This window comes from Manis javanica, chromosome X, assembly GCF_040802235.1.
Source record: "Manis javanica isolate MJ-LG chromosome X, MJ_LKY, whole genome shotgun sequence".
NCBI lineage: Eukaryota > Metazoa > Chordata > Mammalia > Pholidota > Manidae > Manis > Manis javanica.
Window position 1 is genome coordinate 105,781,775 of NC_133174.1, and position 22,423 is coordinate 105,804,197.

At 35.7% G+C, this 22,423-nt stretch overlaps 1 protein-coding gene across 7 annotated transcripts in view; it reads right to left on the minus strand.

Moving 5' to 3' along the window:
• The window catches only part of LRCH2 (leucine rich repeats and calponin homology domain containing 2), a 161,222-nt gene that overhangs the window by 28,500 nt on the left and 110,299 nt on the right, over positions 1 to 22,423 (minus strand). For all 7 annotated transcript variants that reach the window (XM_037016984.2, XM_073227560.1, XM_073227559.1 and 4 more), the window contains 2 exons: positions 12,636 to 12,684; positions 12,444 to 12,560 (listed from right to left, as the gene is read on the minus strand). In XM_037016984.2, coding sequence (XP_036872879.1) covers positions 12,444 to 12,560; positions 12,636 to 12,684 — 166 coding nt within the window. The remainder of the gene's footprint in view (positions 1 to 12,443; positions 12,561 to 12,635; positions 12,685 to 22,423) is intronic.

Here is a 22,423-nt window from a genome sequence, read left to right on the forward strand (position 1 = left end):
GGTCCCCTTTATTTATGCAGCTTTATCTTCTATAACTCTTGGAAGAATAGATAACCAACCTGATAGCTCAACCACAATGGGGGTAAGCAGTATTCGTGAATACAAATAGAAGGATTAACTTCCTCTACTGTACCTCCTGTGACTTATGACAATTACCACTTACCTACCAAAGTGACCTTACCAAGTGACCCTAAATACAGCCTCAATATGCTTTCAACTCAATGTTCCAGATAGCCACTGAACAGAGTTGGCAATGTGTGAATAAACTTATTTGCCATTCTATACCTGATGGTCGCTGAAAGCACTATTCTTGGTTTTATTCTACTTCAACAAAAGAATGACATTTGGAAAGTGGACACCAGGAACCCAAGATGGTGTCAGTCATACCAGGAGAGGAGAAGGAACTCATGGACGTCAAAAATAGGAGAGCTGCCAAGTTGGAAACTGCTGTAAGATTTCACCCCTCAAGGCACTGTTGGAGTGATTCAAAGAGGATCCTACCAGTATTACAAGAATGTCAGTGTGAAGAAAGGGAGCACCACTGGTGTTTCTATGCTTCTGGCAGCTTAAGTGCTTTTCAACTACTTCCTTTCTTACAAGGAATTCAAACATGAGCAGCTACAGAAGTACTACTGAAGAGGGCTCAGTGTGGAGTGTTGGAGGCCCAGCCTGCATTCCTAACCATGACCTTCTTTGCCTGGCACCCCTGATCTTTGATGAATCATTTTATATCTTAACTGAGAATTAACACCTGATAAAATACGACTGGTACAAAACAAAACAAAACAATGACATATGGATGAATAATAAACTGATATTTATTAAGTATATATTCTGTGGTAACTGCTGTTCTAAGTACTTTATTATTAAGTAACACAACAACAGTAATAACAACCCTCTGAAGGAAGATACTATTAGAGTCGTTTGAAGATTAAAAACAAAAACTTAAAGCCCAGCAAGATTACGTAATTTGCCAAAGTCACATAGATAGTAGATACCCAAACAAAGAACGAAAGTGGTTTAATTCTAGAAGCCAAGGCTCTTAACCACTATGCTATACCCCATCTCTACATCTTGAATGATTAGTGGAAATTTGTCAGGCATAAAAAGGACTAGTGGACATTTCTCAGAAGGAAAACATGAAGGAGAAAAAAAGTCAGTTTATGCAGAAAATGAATGGTAGTAGTATGGCTAGTGAGGAGAGTGAATTGTAGCAGGTAATAAAACTTAGAGAAGTAGGTAAGAACGGCCCGTGAACTTTTTTTAAAATCCAAACTTTATGTTACTGATAATGGGGAGACAATGAAAAAATTTAAGCCAGGGATTTGTTAAAGATTGTGAAACTAGAGAAAGGGGGAACATTAAAAGTAATTACCATTAGCCAAGACAATGAGGACTCTAACAAAAGCAAGGGCAGTAGAGATGAAGAAAGGGATCAACTGGAGAAAGGGTATGTAATGGACATCCTGGTGACCAATTCGGTGAGAGGGAAAGATCAAGCATTACTGAGTTACGAAGCTTAAACAACTGGGTAGATACTGGTACTGTTAACTAAAATAAAGAATGGAGAGAGGAACAACTTCCATGGGAGCCAGGAAGAGACATACTGAATTTGAAATATGTAGGGCATCCAGACAACTAGAAACACAGGACTGCAGACCAGAAAAAAAGTTATGGGATGAACTTTAGATGCAGTCAAATATAAGAGACATCTGGAGTCATAAAAGCTTCAGAGTTTTTAGAGTAATAAAAAGGGTATGAGACCCTAAAAGCAAGCAGACAAGTCAGAAAAAAGTTAGACAAAAACATCAAAAAAGAAAACAAAACAGATGAATCAGGGAAGAAAAACTGAGGTAGAAACCAAGAAAGCAGTTTCAAGAAGAGAGATGCAGTCGTCACTGTGAAATACTACATGGGATTTTGCCATTAGCAGGTACATTTTAAGATCTACTGAGGGGATATTTCAATGGAGAAATGAAGTGAAAGCCAGACTACAGTGGATTAAAGAGTGATCAAAAACTGCAGATCTCAAAACGGCTAGTTTCGTCCTAAAAGAAAGCAAAGAGATAAGGCAAGAATTGAAAAAATAACCAGAGATAATGAATGAGTTGTGACATATTTATAAGACAGAAGTAAAGAGACAATAAATACATAGACGAATGAGTGGATAATTGAAAAAGGAAACAAAAAGGATATGAAGTCAAGAACAAAGATAATGACTTGTTTTAACTACAATACTTCATATAAATAAGAATTGAAAATATTCATCTTACATGAAAATTAAGAAAGGTATTTAGTTTGCATTACTCAGATAGTATTTATTTGTTTATTTTGGTATCATTAATACACAGTTACATGAGCAACATTGTGGTTACTTGATATCCCCCATCATCAAGTCCCCACCACATACCCCATTACAATCACAGTCCCTCAGAGTAGGAAGACACTATAGAGTCACTACTTGTTTTCTCTGTGCTATACTGCCTTCCCAGTGCCCCATCACTACATTATGTGTGCTACTGGTAATACCCCTTGTTCCCCTTGTCCCTCCCTCCCCATCCTTCCTCCCCAGTCACTTTCCCTTTCTTAACTGTTAGTCCATTCTTGGGTTCTGTGAGTCAGCTGTTGTTTGGTTTGTTCAGTTTTTGCTTTATTCTTCTGATGACAGATGAGTGAAATTATTTGGTACTTGTCTTTCTCTGCCTGGATTATTTCACTGAGCATAGTATAGTCTAACTCCATCCATGTTGTTGCAAATGGTAGGATTTATTTTTTTCTTATGGCTGAATAACATTCCATTGTGTAGATGTACCACCTCTTCTTTCTCCATTCATCTACTGATGGACACTTAGGTTGCTTCCATTTCTCGGCTATTGTAATTAGTGCTGCGATAAACATAAGGGATTATGTATGTCTTTTCAAAACGGAGCTCCTACATTCTTATGGTAAATTCTGAGGAGTAGAATTCCTGGGTCAAATGGGATTTCTATTTTGAGTTTTTTGAGGAACCTTCATACTGCTTTCCTAGTTGAAATAGTTTATATTCCCACCAGCACTGTAGGAGGGTTCCCCTTTCTGGCTATCCTAACTGGTGTGAGGTGAAATCTCATTGTGGTTTTAATTTGCATTTCTCTGATGATTAGCAAAGTGGGGCATCTTTTCATGTGCCTGTTGGCCATCTGAATTTCTTCTTTGGAGAAGTGTCTGTTCAGATTCTCTACCCATTTTTTAATTGGATCATTGGCTTTATATTTGTTGAGGTTCATGATCTCTTTGCATGTTTTGGATGTCAACCCCTTATCAGATATGTCATTTATGAATATATTCTCCCATACTGTAGGATGCCCTTTTGTTCTACTGATGGTATCCTTTGCTGTACAGAAGTTTTTAGTTTCATATAGTCCCACTTTTTCATTTTTGCTTTTCTTTCCCATGCCCAGGGACATATGATCATGAAGAAGTTGCTCATGTTCATATTCAAGAGAGTTTTGCCTATGTTTTCTTCTGAGAGTTTTATGGTTTCATGACTTACACTCAGGTCTTTGATCCATTTTGAGTTTACTTTTGTGTATGGGGTTAGACAGTGATCCAGTTTCATTCTCTTACATGTAGCCGTCCAGTTTTGCCAACACCAGCCGTTGAAGAGGCTGTGATTCCCCATTGTACATCCATGGCTCCTTTATCTTATATTAATTGACCATATACTTTGGTTAATATCTGGACTCTCTATTGAATTCCACTGGTCTATGGGTCTGTTCTTGTGCCAGTACCAAATTGTCTTGATTACTGTGGCTTTGTAGTAGAGCTTGAAGTTGGGGAGCGAGATCCCCCCTGCTTTATTCTTCCTTCTCAGGATTGCTTTGGCTATTCAGGGTCTTTTCTGGTTCCATATGAATTTTAGAACTATTTGTTCCAGTTCGTTGAAGAATGCTGTCAGTATTTTGATATGGATTACATTGAAATTGTAGATTGCTTTAGGCAGGATGGCCATTTTGACAATATTAATTCTTCCTAGCCAGGAGCATGGGATGAGTTTCCATTTGTTAGCGACCTCTTTAATTTCTCTTAAGAGTGTCTTGTAGTTTTCAGGGTATAGGTCTTTCACTTCCTTGGCTAGGTTTATTCCTAGGAATTTTACTTTTTTTGCTGCAATTGTGAATGGAATTGTTTTCCTGATTTCTCTTTCTGCTAGTTCATTGTTAGTGTATAGGAATGTAACAGATTTCTGTGTATTAATTTTGTATCCTGCAACTTTGCTGAATTCAGACATTAGTTCTAATAGTTTTAGAGTAGATTCTTTAGGGTTTCTTATGTACAATATCATGTCATTTGCAAACAGTGAGTTTTACTTCTTCCTTACAAATCTGGATGCCTTTTATTTCTTTGTGTTGTCTGATTGCTGTGGCGAGGACCACTAGTACTCTGTTGAATAAAAGTGGGGAGTGTGGGTATCCTTGTCTTGTTCCTGATCTTAGGTTAAAGCTTTCAGCTTCTCGCTGTTAAGTATAATGTTGGCTGTGGGTTTGTCATATGTGGCCCTTATTACATTGAGGTAATTGGCCTCTATACCCATCTTGTTGAGAATTTTTATCATGAATGGATGTTGAATTTTTTTTTAATGCTTTGCCAACTTCTACGGAGATGATCATGTGGTTTTTGTCTTTCTTTTTGTTGATGTGGTGGATGATGCTGATGGATTTTCCAATGTTGTACCATTCCTGCATCCCTGGCATGAACCCCACATGATCATGTTGTATGATCCTCTCGATGTATTTTTGAATTCAGTTTGCTAATATTTTTTTAGTATTTTTGCATCTATGTTAATCAGAAATATTGGTCTGTAGTTTTCTTTTTTTGTGGTGTCTTTGCCTGGTTTTGGTATTAGAGTGATCCTGGCTTCACAGAATGAGTGTGGGAGTATTCCCTCATCTTCTATTTTTTGGAAAACATTGAGAATGGGTATTATGTCTTCTTCAAATGTCTGAAAACATTCAGCGTTGAATCCATCTGTTGTGGGGCTTTTGTTATTGGGTACTTTTTGATTACCGATTCAATTTCAATGCTGGTAATTGGCCTGTTTAGATTTTCTGTTTCTTCCTTGGTCAGTCTTGGAAGATTATATTTTTCTAGAAAGTTGTCCATTTCTTCTAGGTTATCCAGTTTGTTAGCATATAATTTTTCATAGTATTCTCTAATAATTTTTTGTAATTCTGTGGTGTCTGTCATGATTTTTCCTCTCTCATTTCTGATTCTTTTTGTGTAGATTCTCTTTTTTTCTTAATAAGTCTGGCTAGGGTTTATCTACTTTGTTTATTTTCTCAAAGAACCAGCTCTTGGTTTCATTAACTATTTTTATTTATTTCAGTTTTATTTATTTCTTCTCTAATCTTTGTTAAGCCTCACCTTCTACTGAGTTTGGGCCTCATTTGTTATTCTTTTTCCAGTTTCAATAATTGTAAATGTAGACTATTCATTTGGGACTGTTTTTCCTTCTTTAAAAGGCCTGGATTGCTGTATACTTTCCTCTTAGAACTGCCTTCACTGCGTCCCACAGAAGCTGGGGAGATGTGCTGCTGTTTTCATTTGTCTCCATATATTGCTTGATCTGTTTTAATTTCGTCATTGATCCACTGGTTATTCAGGAGCATGTTGTTAAGCCTCCATGTGTTTGTGAGCCTTTTTGTTTTCTTTATACAATTTATTTGTAGTTTTATACCTTTGTGATCTAAGAAGTTGGTTTATAGTATTTCAGTCTTTTTGAGTTTACTGAGAATCTTTTTGTGGCCTAGTATGTGGTCTATCCCAGAAAGTGTTCCATGTGTACTTGAGAATGTCTATCCTGATGCTTTTGGATATAGAGTTCTGTAGATGTCTTTTAGGTCCATCTGTTCTAGTGTGTTGTTCAGCACCTCTGTGTCCTTACTTATTTTCTGTCTGGTTGATCTGCCCTTAGCTGTGACTGGTTTGTTGAATTCTCATAGAATGAGTGCATTGCTTTCTATTTCCCTCTTTAATTCTGTTAGTATTTGTTTCATGTATGTACATGCTCCTGTGGTGGGTGCATAGACATTTATACTGGTTATATCCTCTTGTTGGACTGACTGCTTTATCATTATGTAATGTTCTTCTTTATCTTGTTACTTTCTTTGTTTTGAAGTCTACTTTGTCTGATACAAGTACTGAAACACCTGCTTTTTTCTCCATATTGTTTGCATGAAATATATTTTTCCATCCCTTCACTTTTAGTCTGTGTATGTCTGTGGGTTTGAAGTGAGTCTCTTGTAGGCAGCATATAGATGGGTCTTGCTTTTTTACCCATTCTGTAGCTCTGTGTCTTTTGATTGGTGCATTCAGTCCATTTACAGTTAGGGTGATTATCAATAGATATGTACTTATTGCCATTGCACGCTTTGGATTCATGGTTACCAAAGGTTCAAGGGCAGCTTCTTTACTATCTAACCATCTAATTTCACTCACTTTTTATACTATTATAACAGTCTGAAGATTCTTTATTTCTCCCCCTTCTTTTTCTTCCTCCCCCACTCTTTATATGTTAGGTGTTTTATTCTGTACTCTTTGTGTTTTCTTTGATTGACTGTGGATAGCAGATTTCATATTGCAATTAGTATTTAGTTGGTCTACTTCCTTTGCTGTGGTTTTATTTTCTCTGGTGACAGCTATTTAGCCTTAGGCATACTTCCACCTGCAGGTGTCCCTTTAAAGTACACTGTAAAGAAGGTTTGTGTGAGGTAAATTCCCTCAACTTTTGCTTATCTTGTAATTGTTTAATCCTTACTTCAAATTTACATAATAATCTTGCTGGATACAGTATTATTGGTTTTCTTATGCCATTCCCTTCTGGCCTGTAACATCTCTGCTGAGAAGTCTAAGAGCTTGATAGGCTTTTCTTTGAAAGTGATCTTTTTCTCACTGGCTGCTTGTAATACTCTGTCCTTGTCTTTGACCTTTACCATTTTAATTATTACATTTCTTTGTGTTGTCCTCCTTGGGTCCCTTGTGTTGAGACACCTGTGTGTGAACTTGCATGGCCCGAGAGACTATTTCCTTCCCCAGACTAGGGAAGTTTTCAGCAATTATTTCTTCAAAGACACTTTCTATCCCTTTTTCTCTCTCTTCTTCTTCTGGTACCCCTATAATGTTAATATTGTTCCATTTGGATTTGTCACACAGTTCTCTTAATATTCTTTCATTTCTAGAGTAACTTTTTTCTCTCTCTGCCTCAGATTCTCTGTATTCCTGTTCTGATTTCTATTCTATTAAGAGTCTCTTCCACCTCATTCAGACTGCTCTTAAATCCTTCCATTGTTTGTTTCATTTCTGTTATCTTCCTCCTGAATTCATCCCTTAGCTCTCGAGTATATCTCTGTAGCTCCATCAACATGCTTATGACTTTTATTTTGAATTCTTTTTCAGGAAGATTGGTGATTTCAGTCTCACCAAGCTCTCTTTCTGGTGTTTGAGGTATTTTGGATTGAAGAAGGTTCTTCAGCCTTTTCATGGTGATGGGAGTGGTTGCCGGTGAGTGGCACATCTGTCAGGTGGGATAACAAAGTTCCTTCCTGCTTGCCGGTCACCTTGCCTGTCTCCAATGTCTGTGCCAGTTAATCGCACACAGAGAGCAGCCTTTGGGTTAATACCCTAGGCAGCCATGGGCAGGGTTGCCTTCGGGATGGTGGAAGGCACTGGCAGGAGTCGAAGGCCACCAGCAAGGACAAGGCACCTTCGTGCCTCCCGGTCTCTGCACCCGTCTCCTCTATCTGTGCCAGTCAACTGCATGCAGGGAACAGCCTCCGGGTTAATCTCCTAAACTGCCATGAGTGAGGTGGCTCTCAGGATGGCCTAGGGTATGGGCAGGGATATCAGGCAATGGCATATGTTCTGCCACGAGAACAAAGCCCTTTCGTGCCTTCCGGATTCTGTGCCCATCTCCTCTGTGCTGTACAAAGGTGCACAGGGAGTAGCCTCTGGGTAAACCCCAAGCTCCCGTAGGTGGGGCGGCCCTTGGGATGGCCTAGGGCACTGGCAGCAGTCACTGGTGAGTGGTGTGTGTTCTGCTGTGAGAAGACCCTTCGTGCCTCCTGCAGTCTGCACCTGTGTCCACCGTCTGTACCAGTCAACCATGCACAGGGATCATCCTCTGGATCTGGGCCAGTTAGCCTCGCGCAGGGAGAAGCCTCTGTATTAATCTGTGTGGCTGCCGTAGGCGGGGCTGCTCTCTGGCTGGTCTGCACCAATGGCAGGGACAGCCGGTTTGCTCACAGGTGTTTAACGGGAAGAAGGAACGGCAGGCTGCTTATCACCTTGAGGGCCTGCAGAGCTGCATTGCCAACTAGAGGGATAGGGCACCTGAAGTTCCTTAAAGTTTCTAGAGTGCTGGGCTGAATGTGCCAGGACGATTTTGTTCACCTGTTAAACCCTAGTCCCTTTAAGACTTTTAAAGTGCCTGCTTTTCTTTTGTCCCAGGGCAGTCAGCTGTGTGAACCTGTTTACAGTCTTAGTCTCAGATTTTACTTTTCTGCTCCTCTAATATCCAGAGAACCATGCAACGTGTGTCTGTGCTCCTGATGCAGATTACTAGGGCTGGTTATTCAGCAGTCCTGTGCTTTCACTCCCTCCCCACTCAGATTCTTTTCCTTCCACCAGTGGGGTGGGTGAAGTGCTTGGGTCCCACCAGTTCATGGCTTTGTATCTTACCCTTTTCTGTGAGATGTTGAGTTCATGCAGATGTAGCCTAGCTGGTGTACTGTATCTTGTGGTCCCTCTTTTAAGAATAGTTGTATTTGCTGTATTTTCAAAATATATATGGTTTTGGGAGATTTCAACCACCCTACTCACACCGCCATCTTTTCCTCTCCTCTACTGCACATATTTAAAGGTCCTAAAACCCAAAACCTAATATATACATAGATTTGAAAATATTCTGTGTAAGTCCAACTTTAACTAATTCAGCTTAGCTGTCCTCAACTATGAGCATCAGTCTGAATAACTGAAGTTTTATTATATCTAAATACATTAGTCTGAATAACTTTCATCATATTCAATACTGTATCTAATGTCAAATACTGTAATAAAGGCCTGTTTATAACCCAGGGATATAGAAAGTTCAGTTCATCTCCAAAGCTTAGATTAATCTCAGAGAAGAGATAGTAGCAACTTGTGCACAAACTCTAACTCAGAACAAATCAGGTTATTTCACAAGCCGTTGGCTTCCCTATTCCAGTATAAAATTAACCATTTATCATAGAAAATATATAGAAATGTTTTCCTTACAGTCGGCCTTTTAGTTAAAATACTATAGTGTATATGTGAGATGAGATATGTATTTTAAGAGTCATCATAATGTTTTATCACAATAGTAATGATTTATATTTGAGGACATATATGGCATTTCAAAAACAAACAACATAGTTACTCTAATGCTTTTTATTTTATTTCTTTAGAAATCAGTCATCAAATTCATTTAGAAATTCATTTGTTATCATCTTGCAAGAAATTAAAGCTACTCATTTACATTAAACATCATCAGCAAAAAGTATATTTTAATAGTTTATGTATCTAATTAAAGTAATATAAATACATTTCTATAAAAGATTTTTAATGAAGTTGTCTTTCCTAGAATGTCTTTACTTTGAGAAATACAGTAACTTTATTTTGGCAAAAAGGACATTAAAGTTTACTTACTAGAATAGTAATCCACACAGTAGTGGCCTGGGATTCTAAAAGAGTTAGTGTAACTTCTCTACAGTAGTTTACTTACTTAAGTAATCTGACACAATTTATGTTCTTGCTCACATAATTTACCTAATAAATTGAAACTTTGTTTTTTTTTTACTTAGTTTCAGGGACTTACCTGAAAAACAAACTACCCAAAATTAGTCTTGGTAACTAAAAAGCAACAATGGAGAGACATTCATATCCAAACACACACATAAATACTTTCAATAAATACACTGAATTACAGCATCATGAATAATGTACTGTGAAATACAAAGAAATCATTTGGCTCACTCATTTATGTGTTATAAGTTATACAATAGCTGTGTATGTTTCTTAACACAGCAAAGCTAAAGGAGCCATCACTAAGCAAGCTGAGTGATAATTTAATATAAATCTCTAGAGTAGTATATTTTAATGTTTAATGAACTAAATCTAGAGTAGTATATTTTAATGTTTAATGAACTAAAAATCTAGATTAAGTTCAGCAATTTATCATATGAATAACCCTTTTGATTCTCTGGAGATAGGTGACTAAGTAAGAGAAAATTTCCTTTTGAAAGAAAGACACTTTATAGAAATTGATGATGTCATAATCATAAAAATACTGGCAATTTTGAGTAATGGTTTTGTTAGAGACTAGTATCTCAATTTTACATTTTTACATCTTTGGAAAAATTGGTGTTCAACTTTTTTGCACTGTACTAACACTGCCATCTCCTGACTATTAAGGAGAACTACATATCTCCTTAAAACATTCCCCAGTGACTAAAGCTTAGCATTGTACCTACTTTAATAAGTATGGAAGAAATTCATATTTGTTGAATGATGATTATGTAAAGGACACTTCAAAAATCTCATTTTATCTCGTAGCAACTTATAAAATAGCAATATTACAGAAGGTATGTTTAAGCCATAAAAAATTAAATACTTGCCAACGTGATGCTATTAAAGAGCTATTTTTAAAACACTCACGGAGGCCTCTATTAAGACTTTATTGAGTTCACCTGAGTTACTGCAAAATAGTTTCAAAAAACAATAAAACTGTATTAGCTTGAAAGTGTTTGTTTGATATTAGGCTATCCACAGTAAATAAACAGGCAGCATAGCACAGGTTCTGGGTTCAAATGTTGATTCGGTTGCTTATTCGCTGATTGACCTGACACATATTACTTAGCCTCTCTGTGCCTTAATTTCACCATCTGTAAAATAGGAATGATAATAATTATACTTACTTCTTAGGGTTGTTATGAAGATTAAATGAGTTGATATTAATGAAGTACTCAGAATAGTACCTGGCACTTAATAAGTGCCATGGAAGTGTTTTGATAGTCAGAATTTATATCCTTTTACTATACTAGTAGATCAAAAAAATATCAAACACTCCTTTATTGATTAGAAAAACTAGTTTCCCCAACATCACCAGTAATTCATCAAGTTTTATCTACTAACAATTTTAAAGAGTGCCTTTGGTCAAGGTCCAATGAGCTAAAAGAGGAGACTTTAGAGTACACGCCAGAATATACATAACTGCAGATATGTAAAGGGTTGCGGTAAACAGACTTCCACCATTACCGACCAGGGTTCTGCTTAGAATGCCCTTCCCTTTTTCCCTATGTCTTTTATTTCCTCATTACCCCTTTCATATTGACCAGTAACCTGAGGCTTATTAAATGGATTCAGTAATTATTTGTTGAAGGATTAAACTTAACACAGACTTGCTAAGACATGTAACGTTTTTGTTTTGGTCATATAGTATAACTTCCAAAGATATGTTACACTCCCATATAAGGAAACATATCAATGTGCATAAAGACCCACTTTTATCAAACAAAAAAAAATTTGAAATATAATTCTATTTATTATTGACATTACATATAACTTAGCTTAGAACTATGAATTTAGATAAAATTATTATTATTAGATAAAAATTAGGCTTTGAGAAACAGAACAGGTGTACAAAGACAACAGAATTTGCTATTCAAGGAGCAGGAGCTTATTTACATTGTTCATTTGAGTCAGAAAACCCAATAATGGATTCTGATTTGTACTGAAGACTATTCCAATGTTGATGACTGTTGTTTGCAAATACAGCAGACCTTAACCACAAAGAGAAAATATTACAATATTTACAAAGATATACATAGTAAAATTTTATTAAAACCCCACTAACTAGAAATATGGGGAATTTCCAATTTTTTGAGCTTTTAGTTTAGCTAAGATGAAAGATCATCTTAATAAATTTATTAAGATAACAAAGAGAAAAGAAAATGGAAGGAAAATGCATTCAAACATTTTTAGAACCATGTAAATAGCATTTATTTACACAGAAACAGTTAAATGCTAATTGCAAATATGTATCAACTATTGAAAAATACCTAACGAAAGACCTTGTGTGGGCAATTCTTTTAAAGCACTACTACATATTGCTATGTCCAACAGTATAGCAAACATTCACCCTCTGGTAAAACATTTGGTAAATCACTCAGATTGATCTACTTCTCATTCTTAATTATTCTGCATTACTGGAATTTAATGGATATACCTGGATCATATTATCTGTACCACATGCATGTGGGAAATCAAGATAAAATCACACATTTACTATAATTAACTACAGAGTTATACTCTACCTTATTAACACAAAACAAAAATGATAAAATCAAAATAAATAATTACAAAGTAAATTTTATAATTTAATAAAGTACCTTGAAATATTCTTTTCTAATCTGTTTGCTCCGCTTCCTTTCTTCACTCTGCCAGATTATAGGGTGAGATTCTGGCCAGTGTTGTTCACCTATTCGATCCTTCGGATTTTCTAAGGCCTGTAATGATAGAATTTCTTTTAGCTCAATAATTAACAGTATATTAGATATAATAGTAATTTAATTTCCTCTTACCTGCCATGTAAGGGGTGATAATGGTGAATTAGCTTCATCTGCTGAAACACTAAAAAATTAAACATACCTTAATATGTTAAAGTACTTAGAATTACCTTAGGTATACATTATGAACATTATAAAACTGTATTTTTAAAATAAGAAATCTGAAGAATTTACCCATGCTCATGCTTTGAACTAAAAAAATAAAACTTAAAATTGACAGGAACATATTTAAATGCCTGATCACTTATATCCCTTAAAAAAAACACCAAAAAGGTTTATTTAATATCACTTTTTGCATAGGACTACTTTAAGAACTTTTTAGGGGCCAAAAGAAGTATCTGGAGACATATAATCAAAGAGCAGACAGGATATTTATTACATTAAAATCATTCCCAAAAACTTAGAAAAAAAAGGCAAACACAATTTCTTTAGACAAATTTATTTTGCCTAAATGCCAAAGAGCTTAGGGGAGTAATTCTTTTTTGCCCATTGACTGACTGATTATAAGTCTCTAAACCTTTGTTGTGACACACAGGGACTATGGTAGAAATTCTTCACATCTAGTTTTTTTGCAGGGTAAAGTAGACCATGCATGCTGTTATTAGGTAGTAGATTTGAACAAGAAGCTCCTCTGGAATAAATAAACAAAATGCACACTTGAGCTGCTATTATTCAATACTGTTATAGAACTTCCCTGTAGTAGAGTAAGAAATTTCAAAATTTATACAAAACATGATTTACCCAAGATAAAAAAAAACACAAAAATCTATTACTACTAAGAAAAGGTTAGCAGTTATAGAACTATATACAAAGTGAATACCTTTCCTATATATCCTTTATAACCAGTTATAAAATATATTAGGAAAAATCTCATTCATCAAAGGAAGGAAAATTGAAAAATGCCTAGGAAGAAACTTAACTAGACATGCACAAGACTTAAAGAATTACATATGTCTAGTAAGAGACTGGAATAACTGTAATATTCTTGGACAGAGAGACTAAATATTATAGGTATGATTCAAATTAACTGACAGGTGAAATGAACTATAAAAAAAAGGAAGCAGCATTCTTGGGCTTGTTTTAGAAATTTGTTAAAAGAATTTAAGTTAATTTGAAAGAATGGATGCTCAAGAAGAGATAAGTGATATAATAAAGGGGACTTCCCAACTAAGAAATTACATATATTCCATTAAATTAGAGTAATAAAAGAGTACTAGCTCCAGAATCTATATATTTCTCAGTAGAAGACGAGTATAGACCCACAAGTATAAAAACTTATGAAAGAAGTGGAATTTAAAATGATTGTGGAAATGGTAAATTATGCAACAAACTGTTGAAACAATGGTTAGTCAATTGGAAAACACACACAGAAAAAGGGAAGAAAAAGACGGAAGAGAAGAAGAAAAAGAAGGGAGGAGAGGAAGGAAAAAATAGATTCCTACCTCTTATCAAATAAAAAAATTAATGAACTGAAAGACTTAAATATAAATAAAGATAAAATCACATAAGTATCTGAACTACATGGGCAGTAATTTTTTAAATGCTGATGCACAAAGAACACATGGAAGAACTAAATATTGATTAAGTATATAAAATGTAAAAATCAGACTTTGCATCTAGCCAAGAACAGTGACAAGATTTATAACCTGACTGAAAATACTAGAGGAACAGATAAAATACATAAAATTATGCTTTCTGAGACACTATCACACCAAAACAAAAAAGCATTTATCCCTTAGAGAGGTAACAAACAAGACAAACCCCACAACTGAGTCAGGTTGCCGCAGGAAGAGTTTCCAGGTCGCAACCCAGAGAGAGGGAACTAAAGCGGGGCCTAGGGAGATGCCTGAACTGAAGAGACAAGAGCTGGGAGCCAGGGAGAAAAAGGTGGATGGCATCAACAGGACAAAGTAACAAAGAGAAGAGCAATGCACAGAGAAAGAACTTAAGAACTCTAGAGAGGCATCCTTCAAATTTTCAGCTGAGTAATTTTGATTTAATAATATTATAATATTGTTATAAGGTTCTTACGCAGTGTCTGAAATGGAGTATCACTTGAAAGTAGACTGTGACAAGTATTATACTTTAAACCCTTAAACAATCACTAACATAATGTAACAAAAGTTTATAGCTAATAAGAACACAAAGAAGATGAACAGGAATTTAAATATATAATTCAAAAGACAGCTTCAGAGAATAGATAAGACGAAAATTAAACATAACAAGATGGTAGATTTAAATCCATCAATAACAACAATTCCATTATATATAAATGATTCTAACACTGCAGTTAAGTGACATTGTCAGATTTGATTAAAAAAAGAAGACACTACCATATGCTAACTACAAGAAATCCACTTTCTCCATAGATACAAACAGGTTAAAAATAAAAGAATGGAGAAAGCTATATCATGCTACCACTAATCAAAGAAAGCTGAGGTAACTATATATCAGAAAAAGTTTATTTCAGAGAAAAGACTATAACCAAGAATATTAAAAAATTATTTCATAATGACAAAGGTATAAATTCACCAAAAGGACAACAAAGAAGTATATACTCAAAATTCCAGATGGTAAAAAAAGTGTAATTTTAGAATGTCAGACAGTATTAAGTTCTATGGAGAAATATAAAACACTATTGGAAAAGGTACAAAAGAGTGAGGGAGGCATGCTCTTTTATACAAGCTGTTTAGGGAATCTGAAGGCAAAGAAATAAGCCATATGGTTATATGAGGGGAAAATCATGCCAAGCAGAGGCAAATGCCTTGAGGGGGTAGGAATGCCTGATGTACTGATATTCAACAAAGGGGCCAGTATAGTTAGAGAAGAACTAGCCAAGAAGAACAAGGCAAGAGAGGAGGACAGTAGAGAGCCAAAGAATACAGAGGTTTGCAAGTCCTTCAAAGACTCTACTTTTTATTCGCACTGAGATGGGAAATCAATAGAGAATTATGGAGAATGACATGATCTGACTGACATCTTAAAAAATACCAATCTGATGCTTTCTAGAAAACAGACAAAAAGATAGCAAGGGCATTTCAGGAGGCTGTTACAATAAGTAAGAGATGGCTAGGGATAGGACAATAGGTGTGGAGGTGGTAAGATGTGATCATATTCTGATTATATTTTGAAGGCAGAGTTAACAAGATTTGTTAATGCATTAGATATGGAGTATGAAAGAAAGTAAAAGGTTAAAGATAACAGGTTTTTGAGTTGAGCAACTAGAAGGATTGAGTTGACTTTTTTCTGAAATGGGAACAAATTCAGGAAGAACAACTTTAGAAATTCAAGGAGGGAGTGTGGTTAAGTGTGGTTTTGATAAGCTACATATGCCTATTATATGTCCAAGTGGAGGTGTTGAGTACAACAGGCTATATAATTCTGCAGTGTAATATGTACACACAAGCAAATATTCATGCACACATAGAAAAGGGTCCAAAGGGGAAAAGAGCAAAATATTTTGACTTGTAATTACTGGGGAGTGGGATAATAGGTGATATTTACTTGTTTTTTCTTTGTGTTTGCTAAATTTTCCCATTTTTTAACAATAAACCTATATTAATCTCTTAATCAGTAAAAAATTAAATTATTTTTTGTTTTGTTTTTAAAGAAGGAATTGGGTGATTGTTTTAGAAGTGAGAAAAGTAGCAGTAATAATTCTGTGAAGGAAAGGCCAGAATTGGGTATAACAGTTTTGAGTTTTGGTGAGTTGGAACTTTCTGAAGGGAACGTTAGGAACCTGGGGAAGAAGCTTAAAAGGGAAATGAAAGAAGCTAGGGGGAACGTAGTAATAGAAACTTCATAAGAGTGAATATGTAAGTTAATGGAATCAGTATTCAAATAGGGAGTGGTTAAATCCAATTAAATGAAATTTGAAATAGATGAATATTTCTAGACTTAGGTATAAGAAGTCATCTTACACCTGAACTAAATTCTGAAAGCCTAAGTGAAAAAAGGAAGAAGAAAGGACAATCCCAGTAAAGACACCAGGATATAAATCATGGACATGTGAAACCATGCTAGAATAAAGAAAAGAGGTCTGTTCCTAACAGAAAAAGGTGCCTCTGGAAGAGTGCATGAGATAAAGTTCTCAAGGTAGGCAGAAACTCATTCAACCTCGTAAGTTAAGCCAAACATCTTAAGCTTTACCCTAAAAGTTATAAAAAAACAACATAATATATAATAAGATAATAAATGGGGGTCACACAGTCACATTTATGCTTTAGAACCATTGCTGCTATATCAAATAAAGAAGACAGATTTAAGATACACAAAATGTTACAAAGGAAGTCTGTATTAGGACTGCTACAGCAGTCCAAGTTGAAAAAAATGAGGCCTGAACCAACACAGCTGCACTAAAATGGAGAAGCTAGGATAGATGCAGGTACTGCTAAGAAGTCATAATTTTCTGCGACTCATTGGGTTGGGAGAAGTGCATATGAGAGAAGAGCATACAATAATTCCAAAGTTGCTGACTTGGGTAACTAAGCAGTGGCACATTCACTGAGGCAAACTAAATAGGAAAAGAAATTGAGAGGTAAAATAAATTCAAATTAGACTTTGAAATGCTTAGGAAAAGAAAAGACACCAGTCTTATGAGTGAATCTGGAGGAAGCAAAGTGCTCATTTTACTCTAACTTAAGACTTGAGGTTCTAGAACCAGACAACCTGGGTTTGAACACTGACTGTACCAATAAATAGCTGTGTGACCTTGAGCAAGTTATGGTAATTTCTGAGCCTCAGTTTCCACCCCTATAAAATGGGGATAACAACAGTAACAACTACATAGAATTATTGTGGGGCTGAAGTGAGATAATACATTTAAAGCACACAGAACAGTATGCATACAACAAGCATTCTACAAATGTTAATTCTGTGTGTACTTCTGTACCTATCCCACAGCCTTGGACCTTTATATTCCCATAGGAATGACTCAGAAGTTGAGTCTCATGCAAATTTTCAAACCACCAAAGATAAATAGAAACTTTCAAGGTCTTCTAGTTCTTTGGAATTCATGTCTATACACTTAGACAATGGAATGATACAGAAGAATTTAGTAAAACTCAACTGAAATGAAATCAAAAGGTGAATAACAGAATACATACAATCAATAATAAAGAAATACATTATTCTTAACAGTAATAGTAATACAAAATGCTTCCAAAAATGCTTAATTAATAAATGATTGAATAATTCTATCACCAAGATGAAATGAAAAATCAGTAATGAAATATTGGTCTTAAATGACATTTAGATCAGAGGTACTTAAATAGATGTATACCGAACATTTTACCCAAAACATACAAAATACACAAAATACACAACACTCTCCAGGATAGAGCAATGTTAGGTCACAAAACAAGTCTCAGTAAATTCAAGAACACTGAAATCCTATCAAGCCTCTTTTCCAACCACAACAATATGAAACCAGAAATCAACTACAAGAAGAAAACTAGAAAAAACACAAATACATGGAAAGTAAACATGTTACTAAACCACAAAGAGTTCAATGAGGAAATCAAAACATACAAGGATAAATAAAACTGGAAACACGACTTTCCAAAATCTATGGCACACATCAAACACAGTTCTAAGAGGAAAGATCATAGCTATACAGGACTATCTCAAAAGAAAAATTCTCAAATAAATAATCTAATCGTACACTTAAAGGAACTAAGAGAGGAAGAAAAAACAAATCCCAAACATAGTAGAAGGAAGGATGGAATAAAGACCAGAATGGAAATAAATGACAGATTTAAAAATAATAGAAAAGATCAATGAAACAAAAGCTGGTTCTTAATTAATAAACCTCTAGCCAGACTCATCAAGAAATAAAGAGAAGGACCAAATAAAATCAGAAGCAAAAGAGAAGATATAATTGACATCACAAAAATACAAAGGATCATAAGATATTATTATGAAAATTATAAACCAACAAACCAGAACCTAGAAGAAATAGATAAATTCCTAGGAACAAACTTCCCAAACAGAAAATCTGAATAGACCAACTACAAGTAACAAAATTGAAGGAGTAATTTAAAACTTCCAAAAAACAAAAGTCAAGGTCCAGGTGGCTTCTATCAAACATTTAAAGAAGAGTCAGGATCTACCTTTCTCAAATTATTCCAAAAAAAACAAAGAGGAAGCCTTCCAAACACATTTTATGAGGCCAGCATTACTGTGATATCAAAACCAGGTAAAGACATAACAAAAAAATAATATTTCAGTCTAATATCCCTGATGAACACAGATGCAAAAGTCCTCAATAAAGTATTAGCAAACAAAATTCAACAAAGCAATAAAAAGGACCATACATGACAATCAAGTAGGATTTATTCCATGGATGCAAGGATAGTGCAGTATCAGCAAATCCATCAACAAGATACACCACATTAACAATATGAAGGATAAAAATCCTGTGATTATCTCAATAGTATAGAAAAAGCATTTAACAAAATTTAACATCTATTTATAATAAATACTCTCAAAAAAGTGGGAAGTATCTCAATGTAATAAATGCCATATACATCCCCATAGTTAATATCATAGTCAATGGTGACTCACTGATGAAATGCTGAAAGCTTTTCCTTTAATAATGAAGAAGACAAGGATGCCCACTCTCACCACTTCTATTCAACATAGTATCCAAAGTCTAAGTCGCAGCAATTAGGCAATAAAAAGAAAGGCATCCAAATTGCAAAAAAGGAAGGAAAACTGTTACTATCTGCAGATGACATGACACAATATATAAAAATCCCAAAGATACCGTCAAAAAACTATTAGAATAAATGAACTCAATAAAGTTGCAACAGATAAAATTAACATACAGAAATTGGTTTGATTTCTATACACTTGCTAACAAGCTATCAGACAGAAAACCTTTTTTAAAAAAATCCTATTTACAATTGCATTAAAAATAATAAAATACAGAAGAATAAACCAAGAAGGTCAAAGACCTGTACTCTGAAAACTGTATGACATTTATGAAAGAAATTGAAGACACAAATATTCTGTGCTCACAGATTGGAAGAATATTAAATATTAAAATTTATATTAAATATTAAAATGGCCATACTACCCAAAGCTACATATTCAACACAATCCCAATCAAAATACCAATGGCAATTTTTACAAAACTAGAACAAAGAACCCTAAAGTTTGTACAGAACAACTAAAGACCCCAAATAGCCGAGGCAATCTTTAGAAAGAACAAAACTGGAGGTATCATGTTTACTGGTTTCAAGCCATATTACAAAGCTACAGTAATCAAAAAAGTATGGTACTAAACTCCTCACATACCCATACCACCAAAAAAACAACAGACCCAGAATGGTACTGGCAAGAAAACAGACACACAGAGCAGTAGAACAGAACAGAGAGCCCAGAAAAAAGGAATATGGATATATGGCCAATTAATCTATGGCAAAATTGGCAAGAATATACACAGGGAAGAACACTCTCTTCAATAAATGGTGCTGGAAAAATTGAACAGCTACAGGTAGAAGAATCAAACTAGACTACTATATTACACCATATGAAAACAAATTCAAAATGGATTAAAGACTTGAATGTAACATCCAAAACCATAAAACACCAAGAAGAAAACAGGCAGTTAGCTCTATGATATCACTCTTCACAGTATTTTTTTAGACCAGTCTCCTTGAGCAAGGGCAACAAAAGCTAAAATAAACAAATGGAATTAATTCAAACTAGAAAGCTTTTACACATCAAAGGAAATTGTCAACAAAATGAAAAGGCCACCTACTGAATGGGAGAAGATATTTGCATATCATATTCAATAATGGGTTGTTGTTGAACATGTATAAAGAACTTACACAACTTAATATAAAAAAATCAACATGCCAATTAAAAAATGGGCAGAGGACTTGAATAGACATTTTTCCAAAAAAGACATACAGGTGACCAACAGCCACATGAAGAGATGCTCCACATCACTAATCATCAGGCAAATACAAATCAAAACCACCATGAGATACCAACTCACAGCAGTCAGAATGGCCACTATGAAAAAGACAAGAAATAACAAGTGTTGCTGAAGATGTAGAGAAAAGAGAACTCTCCTACACTGTTGTTGGGAATGTAAATTTGTATAGCACTGTGGAAAACAATACGGAATTTCCTCAAAAAACTAAAATTAGAACTACCATATGATGCAGCAATTCCACTTCAGGGTATTTAACCAAAGAAACCAAAAACACCAATCTAAGGAGATATATGTTCCCCTCTATGTTCACTGCAGTTTTACTTACAATAGCCAGGATATGGAACAACCTAAGTGTCCATCAATAAATGAATGGATAAAGAAGATGTGGTTTATATTCACAGCAGAATTATTAGTCATAGAAAAAAAGAAGGAAATCTTACCATCTGCAACAACATGGATGGACCTAGAGAGTACTATGCTAAATGAAGTCAGACAGAGAAAGACAAATACCATGTGCTCTCACTTACATACGGGAATCTAAAAAACAGAAACATACTCAATAGATACAAGAAGCAAACTGGCAGTCACCAGAAAGGGGAGAGATTGGAGGGCAGGGACAGTGTGTAACAGGTGAAAGGGATTAAAAGGTACAAACTTCTAGTTACAGAATAAGTAAGTCATGGAATATAATGTTCAGCATAAGGAATATAGTCAATATTATTTATAATAACAGCACAGTGACAGACAATAGCTAGACTTATAAGGATCATTTCATACTGTATAAAAATATTAAATCATTACAATGCACACCAGAAAATAATAGGATATTGTAAATCGATTATACATCAATTTTTTAAAAAATGTTTAGTTTAAAATCTCATCATAAAATACTAAATACAGAGAGTCTGGAAAAAGATAGCAGAATGAAGGCAAGGCAGCAACTTCATCCCAAAAACATAAAAAAAGACAACACAGCAAATACAACTAAAACTGAGAATGACCTGAAGACTGGAGAACAGACCACCTACACCCAAGGAAAAGAGAAGACCACACAGAAAAGGGTTAAGTGGGAGAGCCGAGGTCAAGAGCTGGATCTATGCCCTCCCCCAACCCAAGTCTATAGGAGGGAGAAAGAGGAATGGAACAGGGAGGGAGTAGGAACCCAGGAGTGCTGCATGGAGATATGTCCTGGGATAATGGGCCCACACTACACTGGGTCCTGGTGATTAATGGGACTAGACACCAGAGACTGGCGGAACACACTGGGAGGCTTGAACTCTGGCCATTCTGGAGGATGGGCCTGCTCCACCCATCCTAAGACCCAGAGAAGAGGCAGCAGTTTGAGTCACTTGCCAGCAGGCAGAGGGAGGCCAGAGGAGTGAAGGTAGAACAGAACTCTCTCCTCAGATATCTCCTCTATCACTAGAGGATACCCCTCCAGAACCCTCCTCAGCCGAACAGATAAGGAACTCTCAGGGGCCGCAAATGTTCCATAATCCTTGCTAGCAGCATAGCCCCAAGGCTACTCCCTGCACAAGCTTCCAGGCCAACTAGCAGCCTTGGACTCAGCTGCCTAGCAGGCAGCAGGAGACTCTCCCAGCTTCCTTAGCTCCATTTCAGCCCAACCAGAGAAGTGCCAACAGGAGCCAGCCCCAGGGGCTCCTTCTTCCCTGTGGCTGCTCAGGTATGTTTCTGCAGTCTGGTCCAGGCAGACCCACACATTGGATTGCCCACCCCATTATCCCTGCAGCCCTGCCATTGCTGCAGGCCAGGCCGAAAGCATCCCCACCCACAACAAACACAACAAAGTTGCTAGAGCTGATCAAAAAGGTGACAGCTGAAGCAAACTGATAGCACA